Source organism: Watersipora subatra, chromosome 4 (genome assembly GCF_963576615.1).
Source record: "Watersipora subatra chromosome 4, tzWatSuba1.1, whole genome shotgun sequence".
NCBI lineage: Eukaryota > Metazoa > Bryozoa > Gymnolaemata > Cheilostomatida > Watersiporidae > Watersipora > Watersipora subatra.
The window spans coordinates 39,156,512-39,171,167 of record NC_088711.1 but is presented as its reverse complement, the minus strand read 5'-3'; the positions used below and the strand labels follow the sequence as shown (position 1 = coordinate 39,171,167).

The 14,656-nt window shown below is 37.3% G+C and overlaps 1 protein-coding gene across 2 annotated transcripts; it reads left to right on the top strand.

The window, feature by feature from the left end:
• The first annotated feature begins 1,537 nt into the window (after positions 1 to 1,537).
• Positions 1,538 to 14,656, top strand: LOC137393065 (transmembrane protein 104-like). Of its 2 annotated transcripts, none has more exons than XM_068079461.1 (9): positions 1,538 to 1,768; positions 1,968 to 2,103; positions 4,275 to 4,396; positions 6,032 to 6,201; positions 7,586 to 7,623; positions 8,712 to 8,742; positions 10,202 to 10,301; positions 11,220 to 11,437; positions 13,414 to 14,656. In XM_068079461.1, the coding sequence occupies exons 2-9, from the start codon at positions 2,041 to 2,043 to the stop codon at positions 14,175 to 14,177; spliced, it is 1,506 nt and encodes a 501-aa protein (XP_067935562.1). In that variant the 5' UTR covers positions 1,538 to 1,768; positions 1,968 to 2,040; the 3' UTR covers positions 14,178 to 14,656. The 2 variants fall into 2 exon arrangements, with proteins under 2 accessions (XP_067935562.1, XP_067935560.1); XM_068079459.1 differs by having other exon boundaries at positions 1,538 to 1,847; positions 1,972 to 2,103.

The following is a 14,656-nucleotide window of genomic DNA, read 5'->3' as shown; positions in this document are numbered from 1 at the left end:
GTGCAAGTGTCTATGGGGTATGATAGAGAACACAGTCACGATGAGGTAAGGGAGGGTGCTGAGAAAGTAGCTGAACCAGTGTCTGTAATGGAAAAGGTTTGCTCTTTTTTAGCCAAGGTATCCAGCAATGTAATGTTAGACAGAGAAGGTCATGAGAAAAAGGTAGCAGAGATTGAAAGAGAGGAAAGGGAGGTGCGGAGGAAGTTGAAGGAGAAATTGGCTAAGCTGAAAGCCAAACGGGAGACAGCAGCCATAGAATTGGAAAATGTCAAGGCATTCGGGGTAGTGGTGCAGGAGTTAGCCAAGGTTCGGAGAAGAATTGCTGGTAGCAGACCTGCACTGGTTGCAGGTGAGATCGAGCTAGATAGGTCTGGGCCTATGCCAACTCCCAGCTCTGTGGTGCCATCCCCTGTGCAGCCGGTTACGGCCCAGGTGGAGACCTCCCACAGGAAGCCTGTCGAGCCTGCCTCTTACTGGGGAGAGCGAGGTAAAGACGGAAGAGACGGAGATGAGGTTGAGGAGTCTTTACTGACCCAACCAAAAGACTCCGGGCTAGTCAGGGTTGGTGGAAGTAGTGTTGGAGACGTTGGTGGAAGTAGTGTTGGTAGCGACAGTGGTCACGGTAAAAGTATTGGAAGCGGCGGAGGTCAGGGTGATGGAAAAGCCAGTGCAGACTGGCAATGGAGCTGGCAGTAGCGAGAAGAGTACTTTTGACGGTGGCACAGGGTCAGACAAGCCAGAGGCATAGCCTATGGAGACTGCCCTAACGGAGTCAGGTAACTAGCAACACAAGTAAGGTAAGTTATTACGTCTGCTTGTTGGTAGTGATGGAGTAGCCCAAAACAAAAAGAAAAAAAAGAAAGGGCATATTGTATTATGGGATTTGTTAGGCTCAGGCTATATTGGTGTCTGAGCTCAAGGCAGTACAGGTGGTCTTGGTAATTACGGTGAGTGCATAAAGCTGGATAAAGCTAGTGGGTAAAGCTAGTAGATAAGCTAGTGTAAGGCAGTATAGGGGAGGATATAAGGCAGTGTAATGAAAGACAGAGGCTTCTTCTTCATCTTCACATCAGTACATGTGAGTACATTGATTTATACAACAGACTCACTTGTGAAATGTTATGCCCTTTCCCTTGAAAGTCTAATCCTGCGGTTTTTGAAGTTGATGGAATAGCACTGTGCACCTACATCCTTCTGTCTCTTGCATGAATTATTAGCAGTAACCTCAGTAGTCTGTCCCTTTAATTTAGAGGCGTATTCGGAATCTTCCATAGCTGTTAAATCTAGATTTCTTTTCTCACATTGAAATTTATTTACACGCCTAACTCAACATGGTGCCGATCACGATTTGTACTTGCAAATGACCTTGGCCATTTTAGGAGTTTTGCGTTCATGGGAGCTACGCTTTTTTGTTAGTTCGCGATTTACTGTACATACACTACTTATTTACGAAACTCCGAACGTTTCGTTGACAAAAGGCTTTAGCGAGTCGTAGCGGATTCGGAACGCGTACATGCAGTTCCAAAGGTCTGAGAGGAAGTGCGAGGCTTTAGTATTAGTATTTTTCTCGCTATACCTTAGTATATTTCCACATATCGCTTGATATATATTTTTAATTAGTACTTTCAAGTGGTTTGTTAGCAGCGGCACCCGTGTTTACTGCTGTGCCATTTAATTACTGTCATGGAGCAGGATAGATGATTCTACTTAACCTTCCCACCTATGAGCGCTGAGTCAAGAATTAAGTTGCACTGCCGAGGTTGGCGAGGTATAAATCACAACTGCCGAAGTTATTAGGCGTATAAATCACAAAAATTGTTGAATGTGTCGAATTTTTTCAATAGTAAGTTTCTATTATTTTTGGTAGTTTTTGAATTGCTAAACATTGCTTTTCTCAAACGTGTCAGCTATTCGATCAAGCATCAAAACTTATTTTGAGATCGCTTCTTTTTACGTTCTCATTCTAGATAGCTTTAACTTGAGGTGACAAACCTTTTGTCATTAGAAGAAGTCAAAGGGCTGCAAGCATAAATCTAAACTATGGCACAGGACGAGGTGTCAGGGGGTGCCTTAACAGACGTAGGCTCCCTCTATTCTCCCTTGGTAAGTTTATTCACACGTAATAGTTCGGTTATGACAGTCGTGGCCAAATGTATTAACACCCCCATCATTTTGTTGCATCGATCAGGTTTTTGCTTCTTCACCTCCATTCTGAGCGTGCCAGACCATACAATATACATATCAAATGATTCTTCAGCAGATTTCTTCCTTTAAAAACATTTATCTAAAACAAAACCTTGCAAAACAGTTCCTTGGATGCATGTAAAACTGGCTGTCTGATTATTGAAAGTTAATAGTTATTTATGCTCATATATAATGGCGTCAAAGGATCTAGTTAGGCAAGTATGTCTTTAGGTTTTACTTAGGGTCAGTCATGGGATTATCTTATAATTAGAAATATTTTTGGTAGTGTACATTCCTTGTTCATTTAAAATATTTTCACATCAAAATTTCACAGCAAAAATGGCTAAGCAGCTTGGAGACAGCGGTTGAGCTGTGATTGTTAACCTTCACAAGCAAGGTTACGAATCTATTGCTCAACAGACAAGACAGAACAGGTTGCTTTTCTGAACGTCTATTTGTGTCAAAAAACATCACAAATTAGGGTATAATCAATTAAATAACTCTGGTTTTCGCTCAGTCGTTATTTTAGTAAAATAAATGTTTATTTTAGCCGTTAAAATGAAATGGTCGCCGGTCACTGCATTCCCTCTATAAACTTAGGAATTTATTCAAGCTCATTACTAATCAATAAAAATTTATCAAAATAGTAGGCCTACCTATATCGCTGTTTGTTGGCACACTCATGAGAATAAAATCTGTATACATTTAGCGCACGGGATGTGCTTTGTGTTACCTGAGAGTTAGTTTATGTATATTTTGTCACATAGTAACTGCTATTGATATGTAATAAGAATTTTCATGTAATTTGCAGTGAGGGAAGCATTGCTATTGAATGATTCAAACATTGATGTCAGTTTATTGCTACCTGTTTTTATAACATAAAATTTAGCTGCAACTGTTAAGTAGTTGGAATTTTATTACCTTTTTCACTGGACCGGATTTGAGAACAAAAGCTTTCATCACTAGGTTTCTCTAGAAGACAACTTAGCAGGCTCTTTACAATTCACAAACTTTAAATTGTCAGATTTTTTAGAGAACTTGTTAGAAGAAAGTAAATTTTATGACAAAAATAGCACAAAAAATAAAATGTGCAATTACAAAAAATTAGTAAACTTCAGCCAGTAAAAATACTATTTTTAATATACTTCTCACATTGATAAAAGTAATGACATGCACTTTGAAATTTCTCGCAAACTCCATTAAGTGTTCACAAAGGCGTCCATTCCACCTAAATTGTATACATATATATAAATTGCCATCTGCTTGATTGCGAGGCAATTGAGCAGATGACAAAATAGCCATCACATCTTTATCACACAGATCAAAGGAGTTTATCTCTTTGTAGCTCATGCTCTTTGCTTATGTCCTTTAGTATTGATACAGCATTGCATATAGAATACATATTATAGTACACTAGTACATTGACAGTCGCATGCGCTGTGAGAGACAACCGTGTTTACTCATTATGGGCACAATTATTCCGTAAAATCACAAGGTGGCGGAGTGGCGCCGAGGTTAGAGCTTTGGTCCACAAAGCCAGATTTTAAGAAGTTGTTAATGAAAATATTTTGTCGATGAAGGCAATAACGATGCCTTCGAACTACTAAAAATTGAGGTTTATTTCAAGATGGCTTGGAATAAAGCGATATTCTAAAGCGATAACAACCGTCTCGGTAGCTGCTGGGCAAAAAACTGTTTGAGTTAACGAAGTTGAGGTCGAGTTATCTAAAGCAAACGGACCAAAACAATTCCGATCAAGTTAAACACGTGTCGAGCTAACCGATGGCGAGTTATTCGAGTTTGACTGTACATACAGGTGTGTATATATATATATACTGTATATATATTAGCTAGTGCACATGCTCATTGGCAGCAATTTGTTGACCAATAGTGAAGGAGAATCCTAACAGATGATTGTGCATAATTGAGAAGAGCAAAGGTAATGGTAATAGAAGGTTATGAAAGTTGTAATGGCTCTACTGTTAGTATAACTGAGAGGGGGGTTGTAGGCAGGCCCCGTATTGTTGACTGTGGAGACCTACCGACATCCGACTGTCTACTTTTGCAACTGCACTTTGTTTTATTTTCAGGTTGGCATGATCTTCGTGTTCAACCTCATAGTTGGCACGGGTGCCCTCGCCATGCCCGGCGCATTTCAGAGTGCCGGATGGTTGCTCAGTCTCATACTTGTTGGCTGCATTGGATTTACCAGGTACTTTGTCTCTTCTGTTTTTATTCAGCTAAAAAGTCCCTTGTTTCGCACATCAACGGGATGACAAACTTGCAGGACACAAGCTTTAGTTCTAATAGTGTACACATGGTTTCAGTACTTTGCTGTTGAAACCGTTTGTTGAAAAACAAAAAAGTATAAGAAGATTAATAAAAAAAATCTATAATTATACATAAAATACATTCATGAACATGTGACTTCGTTCTCACAACGAACCCAGTTAATCACAAGTACGAATATTCAGACCAGGTGAAGTCCAAATTACATCGGTGCTACATTCGTGCATTCTCTGGTTTAAATTACTGGGACTTAAGTTCAAATATAAACTGAAAGTCAGTGAAGATAATTCAATTTACTTATAAAATATGAAAATATGAAATAAATACAATATGTTTATAAAGTTTAAGCAGTTTAAGCGTTGTAAAGTTAAAATCAGGTACATAAAGTGGTGTGCATAAACTTGGAATCACCAGTTAAATCTTCAAATATGTATGTTTATATGCTGTTGTCTAAGAAATTCTTTGGAGTTAAGTGCCTCAACACCATCAATGTATATATCATTTGAAAGGGAAAATTCTGAAGAACAAGATGATGCCAAATATTCGAAAATATTCTCAGATTTTTATCGCTGGGGGTGGATCTACCGAAAGGCAGACTTATTGCAGGCTATGAATGTTGTTAGTGAAAATTGATAAAATAGGATACAAGCAAACTCTTTTATACAAATTGGTGGCCCTGAAAAGGGCCGTTGGGTTATTGTTGGTCTTCAGAAGGACTGGTAAGGTGTCTTGAGCTGAGCATTAGTATTTTATTGGCCTGTTATAACCAGATTACGTACAAGACCAGATAAAATTGCTAATCTGTTTAATAGGATTAATATAAATCACTCAGAAATGATTGTGTTAAATCAATCAATGCATTGTTTGAAAGCACATCTTCTGCTGATCAGATTGATATATAATATCTGGCATGGCATCATAATTGGCGGGAAAATAGAAAGCAAATGGAAGATCCATTCGATATAGAGTGAACAAAACAATGTGATTCCAAGTTTATGCACACCACTGCTTTAAAAATTAGTTTTTATTAAGTTTCTATTATTTTTAAAGTAAAGTATTATAGTGTTTGTCCTTTAATTTCATACAACAGTGTATACAGAAGTAATAGATGAAGACGTATATTCAAACTGCATATGCAACGCTGTTATGTTTAGCCAGCCCTATCATGCTTGATCACCATGTTTCCATGATGTAGAGTTGGAGTTGTGCGCACGTTGAGTTACCATGCCATAAGTGTTTGAATTGACATTTCTATGTTGTGGATGAATGGTGGCATTTTGTTAAAACAGTTAAGAATTTTGGTATTTGGAAGATTCGGAACTACTCAAATTGAAATAAAAGCAACAGAAGTGTGGAAAATCTTTATAATAGAATAGCTTTCGCGTCACCTTCTTGCACATCATTCGCAAGGGTAGTTTCCATCTTTCGCAAGCATGAACCATTTGATAAAAGTTTATGAGTAACAAAGCTGACTCAACTTGAGGATTTTTCACAGATGACACAAATTTCAAGATTCTAAAATACTTGCTAATCAACGCCAAATGTACATCCTTTGCAGTTATGTGACGGTGTCCTATATATTGGAGTCCATGGCATGTGCTAATGCTATGCTGCAGTACGGGAGGCGCATCAAGCCCGCCCAAGAGTCTGAGGATAGTCCGCTAGTTACACCTAACAGCAGCAATGAGTCAATCAATGACACAGATCAGCTTCTCTCTGGACCAATCGGTATGTTTTACTCTGGGCCCTGCTTACTAATCGTTATTATGCTAAAAGTTGTGCCTGTCTGTCCGAAGACATGGTTTGAGATTAGAAAAAAGATTGCTTTCAATAGGATTCGAACTCACAACCTTTGGCTTGGTAGACTGACACTCTAATGTCTGCACCATTCGACCATTTTTAGATGTTTAGAATAACTGTGTAGGTACTTATTCTCTGGGCTTTGTTGGATTAGCTGATGATCTTTCATGACACACTAGGCTGCCAGAGCTGTACTATTATCCATAATAAGTGGTTGATGGTCAAGTACCATTTGGAGTTATTTGTTCCTCATTCTAATACAGATGGAGTTAAAGTATGGCCACCCGTAACGATTTTTTCGTTCATTCTAACCGAAATCACGAAATGAACGAAAAACAGAATTATTCAGCTGAAATTCACAGAATTGTCTGAGCTGTGCATGCACACCGAAATCGTCGACGAAACGCTTTTAATTGGCTAAACAAATTATTAGCGAGCACGATTCTAGCAGCTTTTACAATTTATATAGTCCAAGACACGTATTATGACACAATAAAAGTACCAGCGCAATTTGACATAGTACATATGATGCAACTGCCTAGATTGAGCTATTGTTGATTCTCTATTTTTCGGACACCATGGCTACAAATCGTTTCTTTTTTAATAGTAACAATTCTTTTAGCAGCAAAAGTTCCATTGTAGAAAGAATTGCCATCTTTAGCGCAATCAACTCAATTGCATCGTATTTACTATGGTAAATCGCGTTAGTATTTTCCTACGTGTCGCTTTATGTGCCTCAGACTATATAAATTGCAAAAGCTGTTAGAATCGTGCCGGCTAATAATTTGTTTAGCCAATTAAAAGCGTTTCGTCGACGATTTCAGTGTGCATGCACAGCTCTGACAATTCTACGAATTTTGGCCGAATTGTTTTTCGTTCATTTTGGGATTTCGATCAGAATGAACAAAAAAATCATTACGTGTGGCCGTAGCTTAAGTCAGTTCATTTCGTCAATGTTGCCCGACTTGATAAGTGTCCAACACCTGAATATGGCTCCAATATAACACTTGAATGGAGCATAAATTGAGTTATCGTAGTCTATATTCATTGTGGAGTCTCAATAGCCGAAAGGCTGTTCACAAAATTTCTACAATTTTTTTTCTCACAGCATAAACTAGTTAGATTATTGTTAGTGGGTGAGAGTACTTGTACATCAGGGGAACATGATTAATAAAAATCTCAACACAAGTAGGATGTCGCGTGCTAGACATCTCTTTCCCTTAGAAGAGGTATGAAGCCATAGTAGTCAGCGGTGCTGTCAGCTGTATGGTTAAGTTGAACTGCTCTCTTTACTGTTTTCACTTTGTTGTAGCCGATGACTATTTCATGATCAGGGAGAGGGTGGAACTGGTAAGTATATTATTAAATATGCAAGTTTATTTGAGGTGTGCATTTTATTTCTTAGTTTAATCCTCCGGTGAACCACTTTTAAGCTTGGTTGATTTGTGTGTCTTCGTTAAGTATATGTATTTTGAGAAGGTCTATACTAGTGTTGGGCCGGTATTGGGTTATCCGCTCTTACCGATACCGAGGGATTCTCGGTATCCGAGGAAACCGATCATTTTCGGTGTCAGCTAGGTATCCGCGGCCGGTTTGATATGATCGGTATTTATCCGTAAAAGCCTACCGGTATATGGTTATACGGATATCCGGAGAGATTTTTAAAACACTTCACGACGAACATGCCAATCTCAGCACGCATTGGCGAACAAATTCAACGAAAATTTCCACGCTTACTGTATCTACTATTATATTACGTTACATTTATAATGCCACCAGCCTCGAAGGTTTGGGAGTTCTACACAGATGGGAGGACGTATAAAGACTCTAACGGGACTGGACTCTAATTGGACTGCGTATAATTATGTGATTACATTACCTGATTACAATATGTGATAGTAAGATTTTTTTAAATTGTTTCAGTATATTTAACAAAGAGAGCCCATTGCCATTATCTATCTGTTCTTTATTATACATAAAGTTTGTATCAATAACTATATTTTTTAATAGAATAAACAATAAAAACATCTGCCATAAAAATTATATTTCCATCTTTCTTTTCTTTTTTGGCTTTCTAAAACAAGGAGTCTCTTTGCCGTAACAATATACTGCTGACTAAAGAATGTTTTTTGCACAGGCTACTCTTTGTACAACGATAAAAATTGTTTGAGACAGTTATGATTTAAAGTTTAAACCATTTAAAGACACACTGATAACCACATACCGAACAATAGTACCCACAATACCGAACTTTCTTAGTTGGCAAAGGATACCGAAGATGGTAAATACCGAGGATACCGATACCGGAAAAACCGATAAAAATGTGCAAGGATATCCGATCCGGCAATAAATTAGATACCGGCCCAACACTAGTCTATACCCTTATCAAGATGTCCTTGTTTCAGTAGTCTGTAAGGGTTGTCTTTTTTGTGTTACAGGGTCAAATGGTTTCTCTTTTCTTCAATAAAGGTATGTTCATTTGGAGCGAACTCCATAAATAGTTTCGATAAGAGGGATATTCATCATAATATGGTAGTTTGTTTAGGAGCTGCTATTTTTACTTATGCCTCACCGTTATTTATTTAGGATTTTAATGTATTTTATATTATATTTATTTAGGAGCTGATATTTATATTACCAAATCGACTCTAACCAAACAGAGTACCTGTAGAGTTCGTTCTCTTCAAGATAATGAATTCTGATAAACGCTGTGCTACTTGAATCTCAAGCTAAATTTTGGTAGTCGAAGCGCTGAACCATCCCCCCTGCCTCAATAAATCCTCATGCATCTAATTCCATCCTGCCTGATATGTCAAATTTTATTTTTAACTTTTAAAAATGCGATAGACTCTGCTGTAGGTGCGGAAACTGTATTGATCACTATACTGAGACCAGCATGCTAAATTGTCCATCAGTATTGACAGGAAGTAACTGATAACTAGTCAAGCAAATAATTGTGACCAATGAGTCATTACTTTTCATTAATTGTGTTTTGCAAGGTTGTGCTTTATGCCAGTTCAAACAGCTGTTTCAGTTTTATCTCGTGAGCACTTTCCTGTACCATTATATTTCTTAAGGAGGATTGTTTTTATGTTAAACCGATAACTAGTTGTGGAGTGGGAATCAACCACGAACCATTATAAATCCTAAACATTTGGTAAGATGGAATGTAACCTGCTGGTGCCCCCAGATTGCTGTTATCATTACAGTGAGGGCCAGTTGGAGGGTTATTGCTCAACTTCTGTTCAGTTGAGGGTGCTTGGCTGTATTGTCTAGTAAATGAGTCATATTTTCATGGTGTCCATACCCTGAATGCCGGTGCTGACCTTCATTTGTGCAGCAGTTGGACTACGTCATCAAATTTAATCTCACTTCAAAAATAGCATGGTTGTTCAGCTGGAAAATGATGTAGTAAATTGCTGGAAAACTAAAATTCTCATTCACTGCATTGTAAATAATTGTGAATTTGGTCAATAGCCATAAATTATATATTATATTAATCCTCATTTTTCCCTGATTTCATATTTGTGAACCAAACACGGGAAAAATTGTTTTTTAGTGGTTTCATAGGCTAAATTCTGAACATTTCATTTATACATGTATATGGCTCAGAATAAGCAAAGAAAAATGTATGTGGTGTGATCATATTCGTGCTGATTGTTACTCTCAACCATTAATATAATGAAATGTTCAGAATTTAGCCTATTTAATCATTTGAAAACATACTTTTACGGTTGTTTGACCTACATAATTAAATTCAGGACCAAATGAGCATTAATAAAATATATATTATATGACTATTTACTAAATTCACAATGAGTAACTGTGTTTTAAATGAGAATTTTAGTTTTCCAACAAAGGGTTAAGTTTATTTTGCACATCTGCAGCTTTCCAGCGCTGTACAAGTAGTTATCTTCTCTTTCTGCAGTTGGGGTGGTGTTGTTCTATATCTGCCTAATAGTCTATCTTTATGGAGACCTGGCTATCTACGCCGCTGCTGTACCCAAGTCCCTCAGAGACATCATCTGGTGGGTGCTATCAAACATCATCATACAAAGTTAATCCATTCTGATTTTACTTTGTATGTCAAAGCTAGTTGTATGTTAGAGCCACATATTCTTGCAACTGCCTTTTGTTTAATTACCTGCGAGGCTGAAAAAACGGAATGCTAGTGTTTGTAGCCAGACCTTTGATGTTAAACCTACTGCTCCTCCTACACCTACTCACTTCCCTTAATTCTGCTCCTTGCTATTCATAAGTTTATATTGTAACCTAATTTACCTCTGTTTGAGACGAACTTACACAAAATTTAGTAGTTTTTACCCAAAATTATCGGTACTTTTTTATAATTTCTGATTGTTTTTGATGTTTGAGGTGATCTGGCTGCCAGGATGTTTCTAGATGAAAATTGACAAAAGTTTATCTCGGTTCAAATGCCGAGAAGAAAAATACATTCGAACTGATGTCACACGTTGTTATCGTTGTGATAGTCGATGTCGGCTATTGCGTTCAAATTGCAAGGTTACGGGTTTTTATTCTGTCGGTATCTCTGAACTATAGACATCATAATCACACTTTTACTTGATCTTAGCGTTTTATTCACGATCAAGTTATATCGATTTTAGTCTTGAAACATCCTGGCAATCAGATCGCCTCAAACATAAAAATAATCTCATATAATAGAAAAATAATAATTTTTATAAAATTTAATAATATTTTTAATAAAATACTTTTTAATAAAATTTACTAAAATTTGTGCAAGCTCATCTTTAAAAAAGTGACAGTCAATTTTGTTAAAATATATTTCTTTTTTAGTATTTGCACAAAGTTTGGTAGATTTATAATTGTGTTAAAATACAAGAAGTATAATTGAAGCTAGGCATTAATGTTTTGAAATTTCAGTTCATTCAAGTAAAAGCTCTCCTTCACTTTTGATTTGCTTTCAGTCTGTACAAACCCCCATATCCCAACTGTTCTATGGGTTGGAATGACACTCTTCTGACAGATGCCACTCAGTGCTTCCCAGGTGTTACATCCATCAGTCGGATGACAGCTTACAGACTTTGTGTGGTCCTTTTTGCACTCTGCCTAGGACCTTTCACCTTCTTCAATGTACAGAAAACAACAGCTCTCCAGCTACTGACCACCTTTCTTCGTTGGTTCTGTGAGTAGTTCCTTGTGACCTTTTGAACTTTCAATAGTCTGATTATTTAATTGTTGCCTCCAATTAACCTGGGCTCTCATAACCGGGCTGTTGCATCTATTTAGACTGGGCACCTAATGATGTGTTGTTGTCTGTCATATCTCGCCTCCCAGTGCTGTACTGGTACCTCTATCTAGTCTGGTCTCCTATTTTTGTGCTAATACGTCTATATAGCCTGGGCTCTTAGCGGTATACTGTAGCATATACTGTAGCGTATACTGTAGACTGGGCTCCTAATGCTGTGCTGTTGTTTCTATTAAAACTGCGTTCCTAATGCCGTGCTCTGGCCTTCAGGCACCCAAATAATTTAGAATTGTGTCATCTTGCATGTACACAGTAGGAAGGTATGGTCAGTTGTTTCATTTGCATAGATTATAATAGCTTTTGATCTGATCATATCGATTATCAGATTATCGAAATCAGTTATCATATACACAGCTTTAATTTACCCAGTGATCTCGCTACTGTATATAAATTTGACTCTTAATTGTTTGACCTCCTTGAAGTTTAGGCCAAATTCCAATCAAATGAACAAATTCAATTAGAATTACATAATTATAGCAAGTTACGATAAACATGAGATTCTGGAGGTGACAAATAATAACTAACTCGTTACCTCAACTAAAAATTTTGATGAAATGCTGTAAAGGTTGTGTTTTGTACATCGATAACCTGGTATCTCGTAACAGACTCTTCACATCTTTCAAGTTCTGAGGCTATCTCAAGTTCTACTCCCAGATAATTAGGATACGTGAGATTTATTCGGATATGCTGGTTTACTCGAACACAGTTTACCTTATAAATTATCTCAGACTGCAGCTCACACTCATATTGTGCTGATCTTAATCATGGAATGCTTTAAATACTTACATTATTTGTTATTAATTCATAGTTAAGTGTTTCTCAGATGAATTATGGCCATATGCATATCGATAAAAAGCTAAAGATGTTTTACACATAAATATTATTAAATATTAACTAATATCTGCCTTTTTTGCCTGCTTTGAGTGTAACATATTGACAAAAAATCCTATAATGGCTAAGTTTATATTTGTCAACTAAATTAGCCTAATTTACAGGCAACTATATGAAAGTAAATAGGTGACCTTTGGACTATTAGTAGAGTCTTAATATTTAGTTAGCCAGCCTCTATAGCAAATCACAAGATAGGATAAAAAGGGTGACCAATAAATAGCCTCCTACGAATAATATGTCTGGTCTGAGATGATAAAGATTGTGAGCTGATGCCATAAAAGACAGAGACCACGAAACATTACTAGGTGGTCTCATCATGATGATCGCCACTGTAATATGATCAATGCACTTTTTCAAATTTATTCTCTGATCTAATTATTATGAAACATGAAACACTAGTTGATACTACTAGCTGGTTAGTGATATAAGTAGCGGCTCTCGAAGCAATAAACCAAATACTTCTGTTGTTAAGATCATCCATTCTAATACAGAGGCATGCTCAGTAGAGAAAGTTGGCATTGTATGTGGCTGATTTTCCTTTTTTATGATTGTGTTTAAGGATTTCGTTCCTGTATTATGTTTATATGTTTCTACAATACAATATTCATGAATTCTTCAATTTGTATCAGCATCCATTTCAATATAACGGAATGAACAGGAAAATTGTAAGCGATTATAAACTGTCATTTAAGCTCAATAGGGCATGCAAAACACTTTACCTCCAAACATATGTGGTAGACAGCAGTTCAGTTCAATACTGACCTCCCTCAGTGTTTGCCTCTCGTGATCTCAAAGTTCAAAGGAGTCAAAATATTCTAAATCTCTAGTCCCATTGTTTGCTAGTATGTACAAGCCTGTCGGGGAAAACAAGGTTACGTAAAGCCGGTAGCTCTATGCTGGCCCTCCAACCAACTTACTATTGCTCCATGACAACTCACATTGTGGGTTTATTATTGTTGTAGCCTTTGGATCGATGATTGTGTTGGCACTGGTGGAGCTATCGCGTGGACCAAAGGTTGTAGCAAAGACTGCAGACTTCGCTCACGTACCTGATCTGTTCGGTGTCTGTGTCTACTCATTCATGTGCCACCACTCACTGCCCTCTCTTGTCACGCCTATTCGTAACAAGTCCCGTCTTGGAGTACTTCTAGCCGGAGACTATATTCTTGTCTTCTCTTTTTACGCCTTGCTCTCGCTGACCGCTGTCTTTGCTTTTGCCAACATACCTGAGCTTTATACATTGACCTTTGAGCCTCGGCATTGCCCGGATCCTAACAATCCTGCACCTTCTTTTTTCCAATATTTTTTAGCATTATTCCCGGTGTTTACGTTGAGTACAAACTTTCCTATTATTAGTATTACCCTTCGTAACAACATGAAAACCCTTTTCTTAAAACCAGACAAAACTTATCACTTTCTTATAGATAGAATTGCGTTTCCATTTCTAGTCCTGCTTCCGCCTATCGCTGTTGCCGTGGCAACTAGTCGAGTTGATTTTCTAGTTGGTATAACTGGTTCATACGCCGGCTCTGCGGTGCAGTACTTTATACCGGTGGCTCTGGTCTATTGCGCGAGAAAGACAATCCGTCAGACCTTCGGGTTGCATGTACATCATAAGTCGGTCTCTCCATTCAAGCATATTGCCTGGCTCATCGGTTTGACTCTATGGGCGACTGCTTGTATTATATTTGTTACCATAAAGTTTATAATCCCATCACCTAGCTAGGATTATTATGATATTAGGTATGATATTATAAGGTGCTATTAAAGTTGTTCGACTAAAACTATGCAGTATGTCGTTTATTATTGTTATTGTATTGCAATGAGTTGCATGATGATATACTTTTATAAGATTTTTATTAATGAGTGTTTTCTTTGTCCGATTGCTCAATTCAGTAAACAGCATCTCATGGGCCAAAATAATTCAGACTTCCTATTATTCAGAATTGCGGAGACAATTCCAAATTGTTATTTGTGCACTTGTGTATATCCCACTCACTCATTCTGTAACCAGTAGTTTGCTGGATAGTGACAATGTGGGTTATCTGTTGTGATATTTATATATCATTTTATAAATCTATTTATAATGCAAAAATTCAGCCTAGTTCTCTGTGTCGTGTATGCATTAATATTTTACCGAGATAGTTTTCTCTCACACCGAGCATGAAATAAATTTTTGCAACATTTAATTTCTGTTGCCTCTAG